At 38.1% G+C, this 23230-nt stretch overlaps 3 protein-coding genes across 5 annotated transcripts; 2 read left to right on the top strand and 1 right to left on the bottom strand.

The window, feature by feature from the left end:
- The first annotated feature begins 241 nt into the window (after positions 1-241).
- On the top strand, positions 242-2037 carry LOC108991150 (PTI1-like tyrosine-protein kinase At3g15890). Of its 2 annotated transcripts, none has more exons than XM_018965303.2 (4): positions 242-423; positions 562-712; positions 804-1066; positions 1183-2037. In XM_018965303.2, the coding sequence occupies exons 1-4, from the start codon at positions 377-379 to the stop codon at positions 1868-1870; spliced, it is 1149 nt and encodes a 382-aa protein (XP_018820848.2). In that variant the 5' UTR covers positions 242-376; the 3' UTR covers positions 1871-2037. The 2 variants fall into 2 exon arrangements, with proteins under 2 accessions (XP_018820848.2, XP_018820849.2); XM_018965304.2 differs by having other exon boundaries at positions 277-423; positions 573-712.
- A 1562-nt stretch (positions 2038-3599) lies between these two features.
- LOC108991141 (probable receptor-like serine/threonine-protein kinase At5g57670) lies at positions 3600-6878 on the top strand. The gene is made up of 10 exons (XM_018965289.2): positions 3600-3836; positions 3982-4097; positions 4191-4309; positions 4404-4501; positions 4610-4999; positions 5096-5350; positions 5446-5603; positions 5704-5919; positions 6008-6157; positions 6433-6878. The coding sequence occupies exons 1-10, from the start codon at positions 3698-3700 to the stop codon at positions 6577-6579; spliced, it is 1788 nt and encodes a 595-aa protein (XP_018820834.1). The 5' UTR covers positions 3600-3697; the 3' UTR covers positions 6580-6878.
- A 1102-nt stretch (positions 6879-7980) lies between these two features.
- Positions 7981-22168, bottom strand: LOC108991149 (ADP-ribosylation factor 1). 2 transcript variants are annotated; one of them, XM_018965302.2, is made up of 8 exons: positions 21693-22168; positions 21552-21590; positions 21312-21374; positions 20764-20782; positions 16736-16847; positions 10365-10412; positions 9969-10099; positions 7981-8303 (listed from the first exon to the last, which is right to left on the bottom strand). In XM_018965302.2, exons 1-8 carry the CDS (start codon positions 21793-21795, stop codon positions 8270-8272), a joined length of 549 nt encoding a protein of 182 aa, XP_018820847.1. In that variant the 5' UTR covers positions 21796-22168; the 3' UTR covers positions 7981-8269. The 2 variants fall into 2 exon arrangements, with proteins under 2 accessions (XP_018820847.1, XP_035549227.1); XM_035693334.1 differs by lacking the exon at positions 7981-8303 and adding an exon at positions 8401-8906 and having other exon boundaries at positions 21693-22114.
- Between the last annotated feature and the right edge of the window lie 1062 nt (positions 22169-23230).

Genomic DNA, 23230 nt, shown 5'->3' with positions numbered 1-23230 from the left:
AATAAAATCTATTATTAAAAAATTAATTTATTTTTATATAGATCTCATATTTATTTATTTTTTTTAAAATAATTACATGATACTAACATAACCATTATTTCTCATTTAGATAGAGCTAAAGAATATGCTTTATTATTCCACATAAATTTCGTAATTAAATTACTGTTTTTCCTACTACTTTCTTTTAGTTGACATCCTCCCATTTATTATATATATTAATTATATATGGCCCGTTCAAGTTTCTACATATTAGCTAGGTACAAGCCGGCCATGGACGGCCGGCGTTACGAGTGCAATGACCAGAATAACAACTACTTTGGTTTAAAAGGGCATGCAATTCCATTAATGAAGAAGCTCGACTGAGTTTCGGAAAACTATGGGGTTGTCTCCGAGTTGCTGTTGTTCAGAGAACACCGATGAAGGGTATGTGCTAAAATCAACGTTTTTTTTTTTTTTTTTTCCATATTTCAGATCAGCTCTATATAAATTCGGATTCATCCTGAAGTTATGGTTTTCTTTTCCCCCTTTTTTTCGTGGTGGGAATTAATGGAACTTTTATAGGGTAACCGCAGTTTCTGGAGGCAACAATTCATGGAGAATATTCACTTACAAGGAGTTGCATGCAGCAACTAACGGATTCAGCGAGGACAACAAGCTTGGAGAAGGAGGGTTTGGAAGCGTGTATAGGGGAAAAACCTCCGATGGTCTTCAGGTAATTATCACCTTATAAGCTCATCATGTGTCTGCCAAAGTTCTGTTTGTGGTACTGATAAATCATGTTCGATCAACGATATCATGTACAGATAGCTGTGAAAAAATTGAAGGCAATGACTTCGAAAGCCGAGATGGAATTTGCAGTGGAAGTTGAAGTTCTTGGGAGGGTTCGGCACAAGAATTTGTTGGGTCTCAGGGGCTACTGCGCAGGAACAGATCAAAGGCTCATTGTCTATGACTACATGCCAAACCTCAGCCTGCTCTCTCACTTGCACGGCCAATATGCTGGCGAAGTGCAACTGGATTGGAAGAAGAGAATGAAGATTGCAATTGGATCTGCAGAAGGCGTCATGTAAGTTGAACATTTCTTCTTGACACTCATAAAAAACTGCGTTTAATTTGTTACCTTTTAAGTTACAAAATTTGATCGATTCTAACATAGCTTCATCTTGTTGTAATGTTTGTAAGGTACTTGCACCATGAAGTAACACCCCACATTATTCATAGAGACATAAAGGCCAGTAATGTGCTTTTGGACTCAGATTTCCAGCCATTAGTTGCTGATTTTGGGTTTGCGAAGCTTATTCCAGAGGGTGTAAGCCACCTGACTACCCGTGTTAAGGGCACTTTGGGATACCTAGCACCCGAATATGCCATGTGGGGAAAGGTTTCCGAGAGCTGTGATGTGTACAGTTTTGGAATTCTTCTGCTAGAGATTGTTACAGGAAGAAAACCAATAGAAAAGCATCCGGGAGGAATTAAGAAGACAATAACCGAATGGGCCGAGCCATTCATAACCAATGGGAAATTCAAGGATCTTGTTGATCCAAAGCTTCGAGGGAATTTTGATGAATACCAGCTGAAACAAGCCATCAGTGTTGCTGCCATCTGTGTGCAGAGTGAGCCTGAAAAGCGACCTAACATGAAGGAAGTGGTCAGCATTCTGAAAGGGTTTGAGCCAAAAGGCAAGGTTGTGCCCATGAGAATTACAAGTGTCAAATACAAGGAAGAGTTTATGGCACTTGACCAAACTAGTGATGATGAAGGTGGTGCTACTCCTGATGATTATGGGGTTTTTAGTGCTTTGGAGGAGCAGAAAATGGAAGATCCTTATAAGCACCGTGGAGATCGGAGACTAACCAGAAACGTGCAATGAACGAGTTGTATTTGATCTCTTGATTTGTCAATTTAAAGATGCATATTTCTTTTTCCATGGTAGGCGAAATAGGGTGGGAAAAAATTACAAGTGATTGAATGAGAAAGAAAACAGTGAATGTTTTGATTTATGCATTTGAAGTTGAGAAATGTCTAGTACTAAACAACATCAATGAAGATGATACACGTGAAAAGAACAACGTACAGTTATATTATCATGTCCCAAACAACATTAAATTAATCATAAATATTATTTATTCATATACTGTGTCTATGATCTCCCTCTCATTTTCGAGAAAAGCTAGCTCCAAAACTCTTCCTCATGTACTCTGAGGCCGGCCGTAAGTCTCGTGTCTAGATCACTTATCTTAAAAGCTGATGGGTCCACTATCGGTTACCCGAAACAGGTTGGGTCCTACTATACCCAATAATCCAATGAGATCCAACAATCTTGGCTGTAATTAATTAAGGCAAAACAAAACTCAAGCTATGCTCCATCCGTTGAAAGTTATCATATCGCATAATAGAAGGAACCACTAAAGAATTCAGAATGATTTGATTTAGCTAACGTTAAGCATAGAACACAATTGTATGGCATGCATGTTTCTTGGATTTCATGTTCTGTTACAAACTCGGGAAAGTATGATGTTCTAAATGTTACTTCCGGCTGAATGCTAATAATGTATATTAATTGTATTTCAAGGTTTTATTTGCAACAATGCAATTGTGGAAAATGTATTTTCGCATCTTGATATGGATTCTATGCGTTTCAAGTAAAATGGATAATATCTATTTAGCATAAAACATGAGATATTTTGGTCATTTCATTTGTCTAGCATGATGTAAATTAATGATTAAAATATCCCATATATGAGAAATACTTTAACCACAAACAGATTATATAAAAGTTATAAACTCATTAACTAACATGACTTGATGTGGTACGTACGTTAGATTATAAAGTTATTTTTATTGTAAAGTAGATCTAATTACAAAATCAAATCACATCAGTTTGTAAGTTTATTTTCGTAGAATCTCTTTATAACTGTAATACTTCTCCTCGTATATTAAACTAAATATCATGTGAAATAGAGAGATCTTATTCACAGTGGGGTCTTTGCATCTCTAGAATTTCTTACATCAATAATGGATGTAGTGTGTAGTCGAAGACAAACCAATGAACTATATGTGTCCCATTGTTTGTCCGAATGATAAACATGATGGGCAGGCACTTATATGGAACCCTCTCTCTCCCTATCTTTATCCATGAAGAAATGTGAGAAACGGTAGTGTCCTCTCAAAGTTTCATTCACGATAAAGTAAGGAGCTCTTCTTGAGTGGCAATTATCCCCTCCAACCAAATGGAACAGAGTAGAACTTGAAAAAAAAAACACTTTTTAATTAGTATGAGGGAAGGGAAGCCCTTCTTTTGGCTTATAGAGCAAGACAAATCAAATACATGGCCACCATCCTTGCTTATACGCCAAAGCACCCAACCATAACAATTAATTGTAAAGAGGAAGAGAGAGAGAGACTGATGAATTCTGCTGCCAGCACTGTGAAAGGATTAGTCATGCTTCTTAAACAAGAATGAGTCACTAAAACCAGAGCTGAGGTGGCCTCACTTTCCAGCAGACCTTAATCATGTTGTTTTCAACATCTACATATTCTTGAGCTGATTGTCCGTGCTTCCTCGGTGGACAAGAATCATAAAAGCAAAATAACTGAAATTCCCTCTGTCGACAAGAATCATAAAAGCAAAATAACTGAAACTCCCTGCACGAATTCAGCTGCATTCAAAACCCTGTCGGCCAATTTGCAGTAGACAATGATCCCTCCAAGTCCAGCCCCTGCTAAAATACTCATAGGCCTCTCATTTGATGCCGAGGAAAGCAAAGAGGCTCTCTCATGGGCAATCGGAGTTGTAGCCCGTCCAGATGACAGCATTGTTGCCGTACACGTTCTTGGTTAGTTTGTTTAGCTTTACTTAAAACTTTGATTTTAAGTACTCATAGCCCTCATTGGTGTTTATTATGGTTGGGTCGAGCTAATTGGTTTCTGTGTTTGCCATGATTTGGCATTCTAAGCTGTTAAATTTAATTTGAACGACAGTTGGGAAGGAGAAGAAGAATGAGGTAGTGAAGAAAAAGCAATCAAAATTCCGCCAGGCAAAAGCCTATGTCATATCTGTGCTTGGAGAATTCGCCAAGACCTGCCAATCTAAGCAGGTACGTACTGTATATATCTCAATATTCAAAAATATGTTGAATCCTTCTCCTTCTAAAGGTAAAGTTGAGATTTTTTCCATTTGCCATTTTCAGATAAACTTGGAAGCTAGAGTGGTGTTCAGCTCTAGTGTCGGAAAAGGTTTGATTGAGGAAGTGAAATCCATTTCAGCTGACCTTCTCCTCCTTCGTGGCTCAAGAAAACGAACAAATAGGTTTCCTGAGAACCTTAACTCTCCTCAGATATGATTTGGGCGTTGATAAAATTTATTTTCCTTCCTAACTTTCTTTTACCTTTTTCCCACTTAGATTTTCGCATGAAACTACAGGGTATTGCTTTGAGCATGCCCCGGAAAGTTGTACAGTGATTTCAGTTGGAAAGTGGGGCAGAGCACAACAATATTCAGGTTCGGATTCTCTCATTTCTAAAGGCATTTCTTTTCTCCAAAAAAAAAAAAAAATCGGGTGGAAAGTGAACTTCTTGTATTCTAACAAGTCCGTTTTAGTAGAAACAGATCAATCGAGCTCAGGGTGGTCAAATGGGAGTATTGACAGTGACAGGGAAGCCTCCCCTCTTCAAACGCCTACCGTCTCGGACACAAAGAAAGACAAAAATTCACCAAAATCTGTACTTGATGAACTTGGGCAAGAATCAAACAGCGCAGCAGATGATAGCTTTAGCTCTGGAGAGACGAGAATTTCTGAATCCCCTCCTCTGGCTTCAAATTTCAGAAGCCAATCCAAGACAAGGAAGCAGCCGTCTCCATGCAGACTTTTTTCCGCAATCTTTGGCTCTCCATTAAGGAAAACGAAAGGCAGTTTGTCCGACAAAGAAAGGCAGCAGCCTCTGCTGAAGTGCTTCAGCTATGAGGAAATCTCCAATGCCACAAGCAACTTCCATCCAGGTAAAATTGCAGGCAAACTTTTTTTGCTCTAGAACTGAAAGGCCTTGAAAGCTTCGAATGATTTTGATATGCCTTTGTGTTGCTCCAAAACATCAGACAATATTGTCGGCCGAGGGGGCTACTCAGAGGTATACAGAGGTGATCTTTCTGGTGGAAAAACCATTGCGGTGAAGAGATTGGCCAAGGACAACAAAGATGCTAACAAGGAGAGAGAGTTTCTGATGGAATTGGGTATAATTGGACACGTCTCCCATCCTAATACTGCAAGCTTAGTTGGCTACTGCTTCGAAAAAGGATTCTACCTGATATTAGACTTCTCCCAGAATGGAAATTTGTCATCTGCATTGCATGGTGAGGAAGATTTCCACCTCTCTTGAATTTCACAAAAGCAACATTGTTTTATTTAGGATTTTTTAGATTGTTCTAACTTTTTGGACAATGATCAGGCAAAACATGCAGATCACTTGAGTGGCCAATCAGATACAAGATTGCCATTGGTGTAGCAAGGGGTCTGCATTATCTCCATAAATGTTGTAAACACAGAATAATACATCGTGACATAAAGGCCTCAAACGTCCTTCTTGGGCCAGATTATGAACCACAGGTGAAGGGAAAAAAGCCACTCCTTGCAATCTTTTTTTCGAATGATCGTTGGTTTTTCTGACAGTTTTTAGTTCAAATCATGCTTTTTTTCTCTTCTGCAGATCACAGATTTTGGGCTTGCAAAGTGGCTTCCAAACAAATGGACACACCGGGCTGTCACTCCAATAGAGGGGACATTTGGATACCTAGCACCTGAGTATTTCATGCATGGAATCGTGGATGAAAAGATCGATGTTTTTGCGTTTGGGGTTCTTCTTCTGGAAATCGTAACTGGCCGGAGGCCTGTGGATTCATCAAAGCAAAACCTTGTGCTATGGGTATTAAAACTTTCATGCATCCATGTCCGAAAAAATATTTTTTTCAAAAAGTTTTATGTGATAAAACGATGCTCATATATATATGCAGGCCAAGCCTCTTATGGAATCGGGAAACCTTCGCCAACTAGCTGATCCGAAACTGGAAGGCAAATATGATTTGGAAGAGTTGCATAGAATAGTACTGACGGCTTCTCTCTGTGTGAGACAATCCTCAATATGGCGTCCATCAATGAGCGAGGTTCATAAATATCAATTAAGATTAAACTCTGTTTTTATAACCGAATTAGATGGTTAAACGCAGAGAGCAACACAACATTAAACGTTTAAATGCAATCCATTCTTTCCGAAAAGTATATATGGCCGGCAACATTAAGAATTTGCATTCACTTCAGTAAAAGAATTGGAGAGTATATCTACTCCATAAATACACAATGACTTCTTCTAAATACGTTCAAGTGATCGATTAATACAAAGAGAATTCCATCTGATTAAAGCTATTGTTTAATCTCCTAGGTATTGGAGCTTCTAAGCAGTGGCCAAGACTCCAAGTTTGCAAAGAGTAGGAGGATTCCCAAGTTCACCTCAGATGAGTTGGACGATTATTCTATGGCCTTTGGATATGAGGTTCCAACAGAAATTTGCCTGGAGGATTATTTGTGAGCATGGATGCAGGTCCCATTTTCATTTCCCTTGTCGCTTTCTCATGGTTTTCCAGTTTCTTGTGACAGAATGAACTGTAGTTGACTGATTAGTAGATCAAAACTTGCTTTTTTATTTTTCCTGACTTCGTATTTTCAAGTCCTGGATTAATCCCACATCCTTGCTTTAAAGTTATATATAGTGGAACAGCAGCAAGCAAGAAGTTATATATTTAGAATCTGCATGTAGAAATCAGAGCTGTATCGTCAAAGAGAGTTTTGTAAGAAAAATTGAAGTTTGCAGCTTTTTTATATGGCAAATGTACCATGACATTTGGGTCTAGAAAAAGATGACACACAGGCTATAGACTTGAATTCAGAGTACTTGGCTCGTCTCATATGAAAGATCATGCTCAAAGATCAATTGAATCTGGAAATTCACTTGCACATGAGGCGCTCGCACAACCCTAATAATTCCCAACACCGAAATTCAATGGATGGATTCCTGCCTTTTTAGAGTACTATAAATTTTGGGTAATTTAGAATATTAGGGGTTAGTTTGGATTCAGAGATGAGATGAGATGAAATAATTTTAGACAAAAAATAAAAATTAAAAAAAAAATATATTGTTAGAATATTATTTTTTAATATTATTATTTTGGTATTTGAAAAAGTTAAATTGTTTATTATATTTTGTGTAGAAATTTGAGAAAGTTATAATGATAAGATAAGATAAGATAAAATAATTCATGAATCCAAATGGAGCCTAAAAATGCATGATAGGTGCCAAATATAAGACGTATAGATATGATTGATGACATGATAAGTTCGTCAGTTTTGATAGCAACATAATGGGCGGATTCACTGCCGATTTAGAAAACTCCTACCATGGAGTATTGAGTTTGAAAATTATGCCTGGGATTTGTCGAAATCTAAAAGTCTAGAAAAGGCATGATGAAGCATATATTGTCTAATTCATGTGATGAAGCATATATTGATAAAAGAGAGATTGATATTTTCAGATGTTGAGTGCAAAAACGTTGCGCAATCTCTTTAAAAAAAAGTGAGTGAATGTAAAGACCTAATGATAAATAATTAATTTTTTAATAATAGACTCTACTCTTTTTCAAAGTGATTGCACATTCTAAGACTATAAGTAACATTACCCATCTTAAAATAGGATGAAAACAAAAGTTTAACATGTTAAAACTACAATATGGTTTAGACTTGAGAGGTTTTTTCGATTTACAGGTAAGAAGACGACCCTCTAGTTGTTATAATCACCAGTATCAATCCTACAGTTCTTATGACCTAGTCATTTTAAATTTCATACTTCCATATATAAATTATCGCATGGAAGTTTAAAAATAATAGAAAATAAAATAATAAGAACTGAAGCGCCGAAAATAGAATGGAACATACGGACAACAAAAGGTATGCAATTTTTAAAGAAATTTGAAAAAAAAAATAAATAAAGAGAAAGGTGCGAAGCAAAAATAAGATCCAAATAGTCATGTCTATGGTGACAAATTTTACATGTATACGAGTCAGAGTGGTTTACTTCCAGATCAATTAGAGATCAAGTCCAAACGACAAAACCACACCCAAGAATTAAATTTCTATCACGAGTCCCTTACGAACTCAATGCCGTCCCTCAATTCTGCTCTGGCCATGCGGCAGCAAGCTTCTATTCTTTACTGGAACTGAAAGAGCTAGCCACTTCCAGATTTGAGTGTGTTACTCAACCTACATGAACAAGTTGTTGTTTATTTGACTAGGTTTTCACTTAAAAGACTACAGAAAAACCAGGAAAAAAGGAACAGTTTTTAGATAGTGGAAGAGGTTAAACAGAAATGAACTTCCAAATATATAAGCATCATAAAAACATACAAACAAATGTTAAAACAAAAATATAATTGCAGGACCAAGTACAAGGAGTAATCACTTAGCCTCTAAACGTTATAGAAAAGAGAACTATCCAAGGAGAGAAATGGAGCAATAAGCAACTCTTGGTAATAAAAACAGGTTCTCAAGAACTTATTGGATAACGGAGACTGTAAAGTGCTGAAATCATCTCAATTTCTCTCCATCAAAACCGCCCGCTGCACAAATGATAGTGCACTTGTCGAACGCAAAAGTCGGTCCCAAATCCACCTCCCATTAGATTCAAGATTGATTTCGGCAATGCGCAACCTCTCCCGATTGGAAGAAACAGAAGGCAAAAGCTATCTACTAGACAATTAAGGCCAAACGACAAGTGGTGCGCCCACCATTATAGGATGATTTCATGGGCATTTCCAGATTCTGTTCCAAGAAGTATTTCCTAATTTTTGTTGTCACAACCCAGGCCTGTAATACAGTAAAGAAAGAGGAAAGAGCTTTGGATGAGGGCTAAATATTATTCACTTTACATGATTACGTTAGAAATCAAGGTGGATAGATTCAAGTCTTTCTGGCACCAAATCACTGTGAGAAGTCCCTATCACGCTCTTTCTTGTCATTCTACCAGATCACAGCCACCATTCTATTGCACAAGTGTCAACATTCAATCTAGATCTTCAGTCCAAACCCCTACCCTCATAATCAATCCATGCCAACCTTTTTCACTGATTATCTCCATCACCATCACAACATACCACAATTTAAAGTCATGTTCACCACCACTTAACGCTGATCACCTACCACTATCACTGCCAACATTGTCCTAAAGAGCATGGATGGCTTGATAAACCAAGAGAAATTGCAAACAATCACCACAAGTTTAACAAACAAAACACAGAATGTTAAAATAAAGGAAAATGCAAGCTTTCTAAAAAATATTATTCATTAACCTTGAATTGCGCCCCCACCCCGATTGGTCTGACCTTTTATCTGTTATGGCCGGAGATGGTCTGTAGCCATTGAAAACTAGCACTGTACCTAATGTTTATGCAATCCTCTAACTTCCTCCATGGTCCAATCACTACATCCAAGAACAGATTTCAACCAACTACTCACTGCATAAACTAATTCCCTCATCTACAAATCTTCATTCCTAAAAGTAAAAAGATCCATCACTCGAACAAATGGAACACTAATACAGTGATCAATATCATATAAGTCATGTACACGGGGATTACTCCCCAAGGGTGAGTCCAAAGGGCCCAGGCTTGGTGAGGTTCCACGTCATAAAAAAAAATGCAACCAAAGCCACTCAAAAGACAAATTCATTGAACATGAGTTGAAGCATAATAAACTTTGAAGTTCTTGTTAATTCATTCCATGTAATTAGAGCCGTGGAAAAGTGTAGGCCTGGTATGATGCAATGTGTAAATTTGAAGTCTGGAAAATTTAGAAAGCAATAACTAGTGGTAACCACTAAAGTCTAAGCAGATTCAAGAGAGTACAGCACTTAGCTGCAACTAAACTTACCAGTCCAAGCCCTCAAAGAGACCTTCTCCCTTTACTGCAGAAGCTTTGAAAATAGCCCATTGGCGATTTTTTATCTTGTGCAACTCTAAAGCCTCAGTAACAGCCGCATCATCAAGTGCACCAGGAAGATCCTGTAGAGACCAAAAGAATATATCAAAACAAAACACAAGTGAAAGAGAAAAAAAAAAAACTATGATTTATAAGGCATTTGTACGACGAAAACATATGGCCTTAAGTCCTTGCAGAACAGATTGAAAAAGGCTTCCTCATTTCACTTCGACACATGTAATAAGGAATTATCACATATTGTCAACCTTTATTCACAAACTTAAATAAATGAATCTTCTTTTGTACAGAAAGGTATTGAGGAATGAATAATATAGCAGTAGTCCTAACCTGCTTGTTTGCAAAAATGAGAACAACAGCGCCTCTCAATTCTTCTTCCTGACAAAAATATAAAGCATGAATTGAATTCATAAGATGTTCAACAAATGCAAGAAAAATGCATCACTAAGTAGGAAAACCAAAAATACTTTACCATTTTTCAAAAAAGAAGGCGGAAGAAGATTTTATATGCATATGCATGCATCAGTATCTTAAAGAATACAATCAAAGGGAGGGGATAAATCCAGGCACAGCACAACCATCTACTGATTTCAAATGTCACTATCTTACAATGAAACTTTAAATCTACCAAAAGTATACATTTCATTAAATTTTTTCAATATAATTATAGAACTTGACTAGCTCATCTTCATATTTTTTTTTTTTTACAAGTAAAGAACTTCTATTAATACAAAAATGGGCAAAGCCCAAGTACACAAGTGGTATACAAGAGAATGCACCTAATTCGGAACTAGAGATAGATACAAGGAATTCGTGAACATATCTCATAAGTTAAGGAAAGTATGTAGGTGGTAAGGAAAGTGTAAGGAAATGACCATTGTAATAAACGTTAGGCCAACTTCGTATTCCTTTTTTTTACTATTATTTTTTTTTATAAGTAATCGATAATATTATAAATAAAGATAGGCAAAGTCTAAGTACACAAGATGGTATACAAGAGATAAGACCTATCTAGGTCAACGAAAGGGAAGCTAGAAAGTCATGAACATTCAGGCCATTAAAATCTAAAGCAATGGCCCATAGCAATAAAGTACGAAAAAATAAAGCTCTTAAGTTCCTCCGGCGACCGCTCCTTGTTTTCAAAAGTCAAATCATTATTCTCTTGCCATATGCACCACATGATACAGATCGGAATCATTTTTCACACCTCCTTAATTTGTTGAACTCCTCTCGAAAGTGTCCAACTGGCCAATAGATAAACCACAGTTGCCAGCATAACAAAGGATAACTCTACTCGGTTGAAAACTTTCACCCACAAGGCTCTAGTTATCTCGCAATGTAACAAGAGGTGTTCCATTGTCTCACCGGATCTCTTACACATGCAACACCAATCTAGTATAACTATATGTCACTTCCTCAGGTGTCAGTAGTCAGAATCTTCCCCCACACTGCTGTCCATGTAAAGAAGACCGCTTTCGAAGGCGCCTAATTCCTCCAAAGTCTCTTCCATGGGAACTAAATGGTTGGGGTTTGGGAAAGGGACTTATAGAAGGATCGAACTGATAAGATGCCCTTACTGGCGGGGTTCCACCATAAACTGTCAGCTTGCTGTCTATTCGGCTTCACAGAATATAAGAGGCGGAAAAGTGCCTCAAAGATGTCTACTTCACAATCTTACGCCGCTCTACTAAATGTAATGTTCCACTGCATTTGGTCCCCTGATATAAGCATGAGGTCCTCAATGGATGCTTCTTGATTGTGAGCCACTCGAAAAACAGTTGGAAATGCTTCCTTTAGAGCCTCGTTCCCACACCAAATGTCCTCCCAAAACTTAAAACGGGACCCCCTCCCCAACACCAGTTTAGAATGAGAAATAAAGTCCCCCCACCCGCGCCTAATGTGTTTCCAAATCCCCACACCACTTGCCCCATTTACCTCTTTGGTGCACCAGCCCCCCCATAAGCTTCCATATTTACAATCAATCATCGGTTTCCATAGGGCTTTTGTCTCCATGTTATACCGCCATAACCACTTCCCAAGCAAGGCCCGATTGATTGTTCTCAAATTCTTTATACCCAAACCATCTGACGAGATTGGTATACACACCTTATCCCAACTGACTAGGTGAAATTTGAATTCATCTCCTATCCCACTTCATAGGAAATCATGATACAATTTCTCAATTCGAGCCGCTACACTGACAGGCAATTGGAACAAAGATAGAAAGTACGTAGGTAAGTTAGAAAGGGTGCTCTTGATGAGAGTCAACTGGCCACCTTTCGACAAATACAATCTCTTCCACCCTGCCAATTTCCTTTCTATTTTTTCAATAACGGAATCCCATATGGATGAGGCCCTAGCAGCAGCCCCCAAAGGTAATCCCAAGTAGGTAATGGGAAGAGAAGCTACCTTGCACCCAAGAATGCTAGCTAGTTGCCTAGTGTTACATTCCCCACTGGTACTAACTCTGACTTGTCAAAATTAACTTTCAGGCCTAACGCTGCTTCGAAGCATAATAACAGAGCCTTCAATGTCCTCAACTGGTTGTGATCTACCTCACATAATAAAAGGGTCTCATCCGCAAAAAGTAAATGAGACAAAATAATAGTACCCCTATTGGGGTCACCAATCGAAAAACCAGCCACAAACCCATGCGTGACCACCGCCGATATCATCCTACTCAATGTCTCCATAATGATAACAATGAGAAGTGGGGACAAAGGATCTCCTTGCCTTAGACCTCGAGAGCTGCTAAATAAGCCAGTCGGGCAGCCATTAATCAAGACTGAAAATCTGGCCGTAGAGATACACCAACTAATCCAACTACGCCATCTAACCCCAAAGCCGCATCTCCCCAACAAATACAAGAGGAAATCCCAGTTTACATGGTCATATGTCTTCTCCATATCTAGTTTGCAAAGAATCCCTGTGGATTCCGCCTTTAATCTGCTATCTAGATCCTCATTCGCTCTATAAGGACTGAATCTAAGATTTGTCGCCCCCTAACAAATGCATTTTGTGGTTTTGTAATAATCTTGCCCAAAATCCCCCATAATCTGTTGGCAAGAACCTTAGAGATAATTTTATACACTCCATTCACCAGGCTGATGGGTTGAAAATCCTTAACCTTCAACGCTCCAACCTTCTTAGGGATCAGCGCAATAAAAGTGGCATTTAGGCTTTTCTCAAACTTCCCAACCAAGGAAACTTCCTGAAACACATTCATTAAATCAACTTTCACCACTTCCCAACAAGAATGGAAAAAGCCCATCTAGAAGCCATCTAGACCTGGAGTTTTATCTTTACCTATACGTCTCACTACATACACTTCCTCCTCTTCTAAAGGCCTCTCCAACCACGCCACTTCTTGGGGCTCAATAGTATCAAAACCAAGACCATCCAGCTTTGGCCTACATCCCTCACGTTCTGTAAGCAGTTGTTCATAGAAATCCACCACATGGTCACTAAACACATGGGCCTCCTTACACACCATACCATTAATATTCAGCATTTCAATGGTATTATTTCTTCTATTAGAGTTAGCAACTCTATGGAAAAACTTCGTACTCTGATCCTTCTTTCAGCCATAATGTTCTCGACTTCTAGCGCCAAGAAATCTCTTCTAATGATAATACTCTCTCTAATTTTGAAACCAACTCGGCCTTCCGCGATATTTCTTCTGGTAAAAGAGCTCTAGCCTCAAGTATTCGCTCAAACTGTTACAACTCCTCCACCATGAGTTTCTTACACTCCCCGTAGAACTGATAAGAAGACCACCATTGCCTCACCTTATCCACAAAACCTTCACTTTTCAGCCACATGTTTTCAAACTTAAAGTATCGGCGCCTGCTTCGAATATCCCCACAATCCAATAAGATAGGAAAATGATCTGAGCAAAGACGAGGCAGTCTCTTTTGGCACACCTCCAAGTAATGCACCTCTCACTCTGGTGAGATGAGAAATCTGTCTAGCCGGGACCATGTCTGATTATTCGACCAAATAAAGGAGCCCCCCCAAGAGAGGAATATCCAACAAGTTTAACTCAAAGATATAATCTGAGAACTCTATCATTGCGGGTCGCATCCTACTCTCACCAGACAGTTCGCTAAGGGATCTGATAACATTAAAATCCTCTCCTATACACCAAGGAAGCTCCCACCAGCTGTGTAACCCAGCAAGTTCCTCCCATAAAAATCTTCTATCGTTGTCAACATTTGGACCATATAACCCAACAAAGGCCCACACAAAATTATCTGCCACACTCTTAAAAGAGCATGCCACTGTATATTTCCCCCACAAGCTCCTCCATTTTTTCAACGACTCTTTTATCCCACATTACTAATATTCCACCTGAAGCCTCATTCGAAGCAAGATACGCCCAATCCGCATAAGCACAACTCCAAACACTTCGAACTAGTCTTCTAGAAACAGTTTTCAGCTTAGTTTCTTGTAAACATACTATGTTCGCCCTCCACTCTCGCAACAAGTTTTTTATACGAAACCGCTTACTTGCCTCATTTAACCCCCGGACGTTCCAAGATACAATTTTTGGCTTCAAAAAGGAGAAGCAAGCCCCTTCCCTTTTGATTTTTCACGGCTTGAGCTTCCTTCATAATTCAAGGACCAAGTGAGGCACTTGAGCTCCCGCTGTTTTTTCGACCCTGATTTCATAGATTGTGTGTGACCTGCTTCAATGGTAGTAAGTAATGCCAAAAACTGCTCTTCATAACCCACATAGTCCATACCTATCAAGTGTTGTAGATCTTTCACCTTCTGTAGCATCCAATCCGGTGTAGTCGACTCATTTGGTAGTAAACGGTTCAGTGGGATAGGCTCCCCTTCACTAGAAGCCCACTGTAGAGAAGGTGTCTCTCCCCTTTCCTCCTCCCCAAATAATTTTCTACCCTCCCATTCAACCACAGCATCACTAGAGAGAAATTGAGTCTCAGGGACTATCAAAACCTCACTGCCAAGGAGCCCAACATCAACCACCTCCATCCCTATCCCCTCTGCCACTAGAACTAGAGCTTTAGCACCGTTGACGTACCCTATAGACTCGAGATGATCCTCGAGTTGGACCTGGACCTCCAGCAAGGGGGATGAACCTCCCAATGAGTTCATCGGCACTTTCTGGCTACAAGAAACTACAGCAGTGGTGCTCGATGGCAGGAACTCCACCATCTCCCTCTAGTTATCGCCCTGAAAATTTCCTAGTAGCCCCCCCATCACAGGACAGAGAGGGGACTCAAGATTCGGAGCCTCTTCCAAAGACTAAGGAGCCGCCGGCAGTGTTATTGCCGTCAAAACCCCGTCATCCCTCACCATGGGCCGAAACTGACCCAAGTTAGCAGAAATACTGCCTTGTTTCTCAACCAGACCAGATTCCGGCTGCTTAGCCTCTGTAGATGGTGTCGCCGTGTTCGCCAAGACCACCTGGCTCTTCGCCAGCAAGGGTGGCTGAGGTCCATCCGTCGGCAAACCAGAGGCAGACGGGAGACATCTCCCCCAAACAGGGCCCATATGTTATGTAAGATGTTGAGGCCCAACGCCTGGACCCAGCCCTATTTTTTCCTTCCCAAAGGCCTACGGGTTACGTCTGGGCCCCAACAGTTCCTGGCCTACTAGCCCAAAGGCGTTAGCCTTTTCCATTCTACCAATATCACCCCCCATCACCAAGACCCACGCCCCCTCCTCTTTATCCCCTTGAACGCACCGTTTTAAAACATTTATATTAGACTGCAAAACATCAACTTGTCTCTGCATATCCATCACAGCCCGAAGGATAGCTTCCTTATTTAGACCAACACCCCCTCTGCCACCACCCTCAACGCTCTGCATCCCTACAGGAACAACGTCGCTTCCAGACTGTTGCAACGGCACTGCACCTCCCAATACAACAAGTTGACATGACGGGTCCAAAACCCTCGGATTTTTGAAAGCCTCCAAGTACGAAGGTGGAGTTGCCGTCGTCACCGACCCATAGAGACCACCACACCCAGCCTCCTTCAAGACCTCCACCAACTTCCTCCAACTCATACCATCCCTGTCTTCCGGAATAAAGATGTAGCTCCGGCAACCACCTCTATCGTACTCCACCAGTGCCATGAAAACACCCTGAAGGTTAGAGCACCTCTGTGCTATAAAGCCCCTGTCACCTTCCCTATGCCCTATATAGAACTCCTTTCTCCCAACCCTTAGACAATCTTCCAGAGCTTTAGTGAACCAATGCGCCGTGTCCAACTCCATACTCATTTTCTTCACCAGCTTCCACACCTTTTCGGTAATGAGGATACTACACCCATCCCTTAACACCTCAAAAGACTTTAGTTCAATGTTTACTACTCTCCGATGACCCATAGTCCTTCCCTTCTAAAAGAAAACCACGATCAAGCTCCCACCACCGCCATTGAGACGAAGCAAAAGTTGTACGTAGGGAAGTTGTACGGAGAGAAAAGTTTTAGGAGAGAGAGAAGTATTTTACTATTATTATAATTATTTCTTTTTTATTGACTAGGGTGAAGGATCATCTTCTTCTTATCTTTTCTTGTGCAAGCCCTATTCATAACATCATATAAGTAGCCTATTCAATATTTATCCATTTTAATATTAGTAAAAAAAAACAAAGGGTGGCCATAGAGTACTAATATTATCCACCTTGTCAAATTAATCCTAGTCTTGTAAGCATTGACAAAAAGGTGTACCTCGAGAATTGCATGAAATTCATCTTTCGCTATGACCAACCTATCAGTGTCACTTGAATCGATGACATAAATTATGGCTTGTGTATTTGGAAAATAGCATCTCCAATATGGCCTGTGTTAAAAAACCAAATAGGAAGTTGAGTGAGCATGTAGTGTTAATGAAAAACAAGTGATTTGACACTAATCAAAGAAAAATCATGCATTTCACATGTACCAAAGTCATAGAAAATGCACTATAAAGCCAATAATTTTCAAAAAATAAATATTCCTGCATATTCTAAAATATGTTTGAGAATAGTGAAAGCAGAGCCGCCTAACGGAAATATGTTTGGAAAGATAATCTGAGGTTTTTTTTTTTTTTGGAGTTTGTGAAAGTTATGAGGTCCACTAAACATATTTTTCAAAAAAAAAAGTTGTGAATTGTTTTATTTTTTATACATCTGTAATTTTTACTAAATGAGCAAAGGGACACTTCCCAAGCACAAGGTGTCTAAAAGAGGAGCATTTGCTAAGGAGGTGAAGAAAAATAAAAGGACCTGAGATCTATGTAATAAGAAAATATAGAGCTATCACAAGCCAACATCCAGACATAAATTGTTTTTAGGAAGTTGATTAGTGTCAACATCTATTTGGTACATGTAAAAAAACCAAATAGGAAGTTGAGTGAGCATGTAGCATTAATGAAAAACAAGTGATTTGACACTAATCAAAGAAAAATCATGCATTTCACATGTACCAAAGTCGTAGAAAATGCACTATAAAGCCAATAATTTTCAAAATAAATAAATATTCCTGCATATTCTAAAATATGTTTGAAAATAGTGAAAGCAGAGCCACCTAACGGAAATATGTTTGGAAAGAAAGATAATCTGAGGTTTTTTTTTTTTTGGAGTTTGTGAAAGTTATGAGATCCACTAAACATATTTTTCAAAAAAAAAAGTTGTGAATTGTTTTATTTTTTATACGTCCGTAATTTTTACTAAATGAGCAAAGGGACACTTCCCAAGCACAAGGTGTCTAAAAAGAGGAGCATTTGCTAAGGAGGTGAAGAAAAATAAAAGGACCTAAGATCTATGTAATAAGAAAATATAGAGCTATCACAAGCCAACATCCAGACATAAATTGTTTTTAGTACTGAGGAACTGAGCCTATCCACCATCATCTTACAATCTTTAATATTCCGCGAATTGCATTCCTTCCACATGCACAAACGCCTACCACATTACACACAAAGAAACCATCCACCAAACTACCACACTGCAATGGTCTATGGGAGGGATATTTCCCACCCGGCCCATGATAGTTGGGCTTCGGCAAAACAATGAGGCCCAAGGCAGCCCAGGCCTTACCCTCCAGCGGCCCCAAAATAGCCAAAGGGGTCCAGCCCTCATACATCGGAGGAAAGGAGGATGCATAGCATGGGAAGCCAGATAAGGGGGGAGGGGGGGGCCCAAATGGGACATGCCGGCTTTGACATCCCCTGCTACCCCTAGCATTAAAGGACTTACATCAGCAGGTAAACGGAGAATGCGAAAAACCCTCCATTCTCTGATGGAGGCGTTCAGAAGTGACTGTGTCGTTCACCAACCGCTGGGATGTGCCCTGGAAGCCATGCTGCATTAAATGCATCGTCTCAGGAGCCACACCGCAATAAATACTAAACTAAGATAGACACAGACGGGACTAGGGGTGATTAACGGTCCGGTCGGACCGATCGTTTCGGTCCGGACCGGACCGGACCAAGACTTAGACCGATCCGGTCCGGTCCATATTTTAGAGGACCGAAATCATTCGGTCCGGTCCACGGTCCACAGTTTTTTCGGACCGGACCGAATGAAAAATTAAAAAAAATATATATTTTTTACATATATTTTATATATAATAATTGTACAATTAACAATATAAATTTTTAAATATATTATTAATACTTGTTAATATTCTATAAATTAACAATATTTTATATATATCTTCATTTAACCTATCACTATTAACAATATAAAATTTTAAATATACTATTAACACTTGTTAATATTCTATGAATTAATAAATATATAATATCAATTAGTTAATTATATAGTAATTATATAAATTAATAATATAATTTTCATCTAATTTATTATCATTGACCATATAAAATATTTTTTTATTGAGTTTGTTATATAATCCACATTAATAAGTCACTTAATTTAATTTAGTATTTTAAATAAATTTTTTTATTAATTATTAAAAAAAAAAAAAAAGAGGGCGGACCGACTGGACCACCGGACCGATAGCTATCGGTCCGGTCCGGAAAAATAATGGACCGAAAATTTTCGGTCCATCGCCGGACAGGACCGGACCGGCCCGTTTGCAGCCCTAGACGGGACGTCACAACGCTGCCATGGGAACAGAATGTTCCCTTTGACCTTCATATAAAAGCTACTTCCCAGGTACAAGGAACTCTCTCTGGACTGAATTATTCTAAGCCAACGCTAAGAACGCATGAGTTTAACTTGGGCATTGGAGGCTCCTCGGATCACCCCGAGACAACCTTCTTGTTTGTGTTCGCAGGTAAACCTGCATACTCAGACCACCCCGGCCTGAATTGCTAGAAACTACATAACGTTAATAGTCTACATCCCAACTTCTCCAACAAGCCAATAAGCTTACTACCCTTTGGGGAATCACCCACTCCACATTAAAAAGATAGAAGACAAAAGTCCCATACTGCTCAAGCTACATCACAATGCAACAAGAGGAGATATGTTGTTTCCCTGCTCTTCTTGCTCATATAAGACCAATGAATCACTAAGATTATCCTCCTCAGATTATCCACAGTTAGGATTACGGCTGTTCACCGACCCGGCCCGGCCCGAGAACACCCATTTTCGACCCGACCCGAATATGTTTTATGCCGATCCGTTAACCGATTACCCGAACTCTTCTTCTTGTTCTTCTTTCTTTCTTTCTTTCTTTTTTTTTTTTTTTTTTGGAGATTTCTCTCACTATCCTAGTTGCAAATCACAATCAAACCCAAGCAATAATCATCTTAAAATTGATATCAGATGGAACCCAGAAAAAAGAAAGACAATGAAATAAGATACAAAAGAAAATGAAAGAAAGAAAATGGAACCCAATAGAAAAATCCAGAAAAATAAAATAAGAAAGACTTTCCTTCCCAAATGCTTGTAGAAACCGAGAGGAATAGAACTAGTTTCAAAAAGTAAGCCTGGTTGTATTGAGAAAGAGAGAGAGTTTCAGTACTTCACTCACTCATTACTCACTAGTTTTCTCAAACGTAGGTCTGTAACCCTTATTTGGCCCATAACATAAAATGCAGATCCTATGGAGGCACCTGAGTTTTTCCAGAGCGTAGGATTTTTCCAATGACTTTTCCAACGAAGACGCTGTCATTATCGAAAAGGCCGCTGGAAACTCTATCAAATCCTCCACTCTTACCGTCGTCAACAGCTGAAACCCTTAACTTTCTGAAACAGATGAAGTGGGCTGAAAATCGAAATCAAAATAAGTTAAAATCGGATAACGGGTAATACCCGTTTCCCATTTTAACCGAAAATGGGTCGGGTTTTCAGGTCGGGTTAATTCGGAAGTATGGGTCGGGTCGGATTTTCGGGTTCTTTGTTCGGCCCTAGTTAGGATCTTCCTAGGTACAGTTTTCCAGAAAAGAGCACCCTAGGAATAGAGATTTGTTCCACCAAATTCCCTTCCACTGAAAAGTGCTCGCGAAAAGCCCCAAGATCCTATATCCTAAAAGAAAAAATGAGAATAAATTCTGTTTGTTTTGTGTTTCTTTCATCACAAATTCTGATGCTAGTGATTAGGCAAAAAGTTTTTACGAGAGCTGAAAAACTATTTACATAGCCTTGGGTTTCCAGGTATGCCCACACACAAATCACATTGCACTACATCGAATTACTGTGTATATTAGAGCTCTCACCAATTAGAAGCAGCTATACTTACAAGTCGAAATTTATTAAGAACTGAAAAAATAAAAAAAATAAAAAAGACCAAAGAATAGAGTGAAATACCTGATACTTGTCTGTCCACCTGTACACACAAAAAACAGAAAATCCATCAGAACAAGAAATGGACATGACTTATAATTCCTAAAGTTTCAATAACATAGATCATGTCCTGCTTTTTTATATATGCGTGTGCATATATATGATCTTTTAGAAAACAGTTGCCAACTGCCAAACAACACAACTTTATTCATTGACTTAAGCACAAAGCTCTTTAAGTAGGCATCAAAATGATGACCTCTGGGAATCTCAAATGAGCAGCTCCTTTACATATTTCAATAACCAGATTCATGAACCAAGGATAGAGTCCATTGCCATGTCCACCAAAAATGAAAAATCTATATAAATAAAGAAAGACGCATACAACTATATAAGCCAATCTCCATTCAATGTCGGTCACAGAATGAGCAGTTTTTCAAACTCATACTGTTTTTAAAGTAAGCAATTAAAATTTAACTAATCCAGCATATCCTTTAATTTTACTTTGGGGTTCCAGTAGACAAATGTGAGGATCGTAAATTGAAGATACAGATCAAGGGAATAGATTGCCATACCCAGATCCCATACTTGGAATTTGATGTTATTATACTGCACCGTTTCGACATTAAATCCAATTGCTGCACCCAAAAATATATGAACAGATTTAACCGTAGCAACACGCTAGGCCGAGGGAACTTGAAAACAGAAGGAAAAAGCATAATACACCGAAACCACAATTTCCCACGCACCAAAAGAATGGATAAAATGGAAAAGAAACATAACCATAAATGTTAGAAATGGGAAAGAATACCAACTTGGAATCGTGGAAACAACCTCCCCCATCTGAAGCCGATCTGAACAAAACCCAAATCCAAACAACTGAATTACCCCAATTGATCACAAACCGAGAATTAAGAAGCAAGAATCTAAGTATAAGATCAATTAGAAAAACTTACAGAGGATTGTGGTCTTTCCGGCATTGTCAAGGCCAAGAACGAGAATCCGAGCTTCTTTGTTGCCGAAAAGGGACGAGAACATTTTCGTAAACAGTATACCCATCTTGAGAGATTTAGAAAAACTCTCTCAGTGCGTGAAATTTAGAACAGATCAGACGGGTTTTAATTTGATTTAGGTTTAGCTCTTTGAGATCTCAAAGCAGAACCCTCTGGTCCTAAAAGGAGAGGGTCTGCATTAACAAAAACTCGGGGTTTGGGGCCGAAATGAGATTTTGGATAAAGTAGGGACTGTGTATAAGCAGAGTTGTTCCCAGAAACTGAATAGCAACAAGCACTAAACAGAGGCAAAGAATAGAAGAGGAACCTCAGACTGAGGTTCTGATGCTTCTCTCCTGTGTTTGTTTTTTTTTTTTTTTTTTATACGGAATCGTCTCGGTCTCCAATCTCCAATTTCAATTTTCTTTCTGTATTTCATTTTTTTTTCCTTAAAAGGAATGATATTTATAGTTGAGTGTCTAAATAATAGATAATTATTTAAAAATAAATAAAAAATTAGTTTTTAATAAGAGAATCTATTTTTTTAAGCGATTATACTAGACTTGCATGGTTAATTTTATTTAATAATTAAAAAAATGACTATTAATAAAATTATATATTTTTTAATTTTTTTAATAATAAAAAATATTAAAAAAATAATAAATAATAAATATATTATAAATAATAAATAGATAATAACCCTATTATTACTTTTGATTAATTAGCAAAGTTTAGCATTAAAATATAATTATTCGTAAAATATCAGGATACGTCACGTTGCGTCAATTTGTACTTTTTTTTGGGTAAAAATCTTTCTAAATAATGTTAAGATAATGATATAAAACCATAATTCTATAAATAATAACGAAATAATTTAATTTAAGATATTTTATGTAATTTTAAGAAATGAGATAAAAAGTTAAATAAAAATATTATAAAATTAAAATTTTGATCAAATATAATTTTTGTTTTGAAATTTAAAAATGTTATATTATTTGTTGTGTTTTGTTTAAAAATTTGAAAATTTTATAATGATTAGATAATAATTAGATGATAAAGTTGAAGATTTAAATTCAATTTTTTTTTTTGTATTTGAGTTATATTTACGAAGAAAATTATGAAAATTTTGAAATTGAGACAAAATTTATCATCTCATCTAAGTTCCAAACAACTGCTTAAGGTGCCGTTAGGATAATGAGTTGAGATAAAAATAAAATAAAATATTATTTTTTAATATTATTATTATTTTAGAATTTAAAAAAATTAAATTATTTATTATATTTTATATTAGAATTTAAAAAAATTTTAATAATAAAATAATATGAGATGAAACACTTATTATATCCGATCAGAGCCTAACACTTCTTTTAACAGTAAAAGGTTGTTCGTGATTTTGTGGATGGCTCAAGTTTACGGAGGAACGCCCAGTTCTAATGTTATTGTTATGGAATTAGCAAAGATTTAGTATACACCATGTCGATGTACATAAAAAAGGATCAAGC

The sequence above is a fragment of the Juglans regia genome, chromosome 8 (genome assembly GCF_001411555.2).
Source record: "Juglans regia cultivar Chandler chromosome 8, Walnut 2.0, whole genome shotgun sequence".
Classification (NCBI taxonomy): domain Eukaryota; kingdom Viridiplantae; phylum Streptophyta; class Magnoliopsida; order Fagales; family Juglandaceae; genus Juglans; species Juglans regia.
This window is presented reverse-complemented; position numbering and strand designations above follow the sequence as displayed.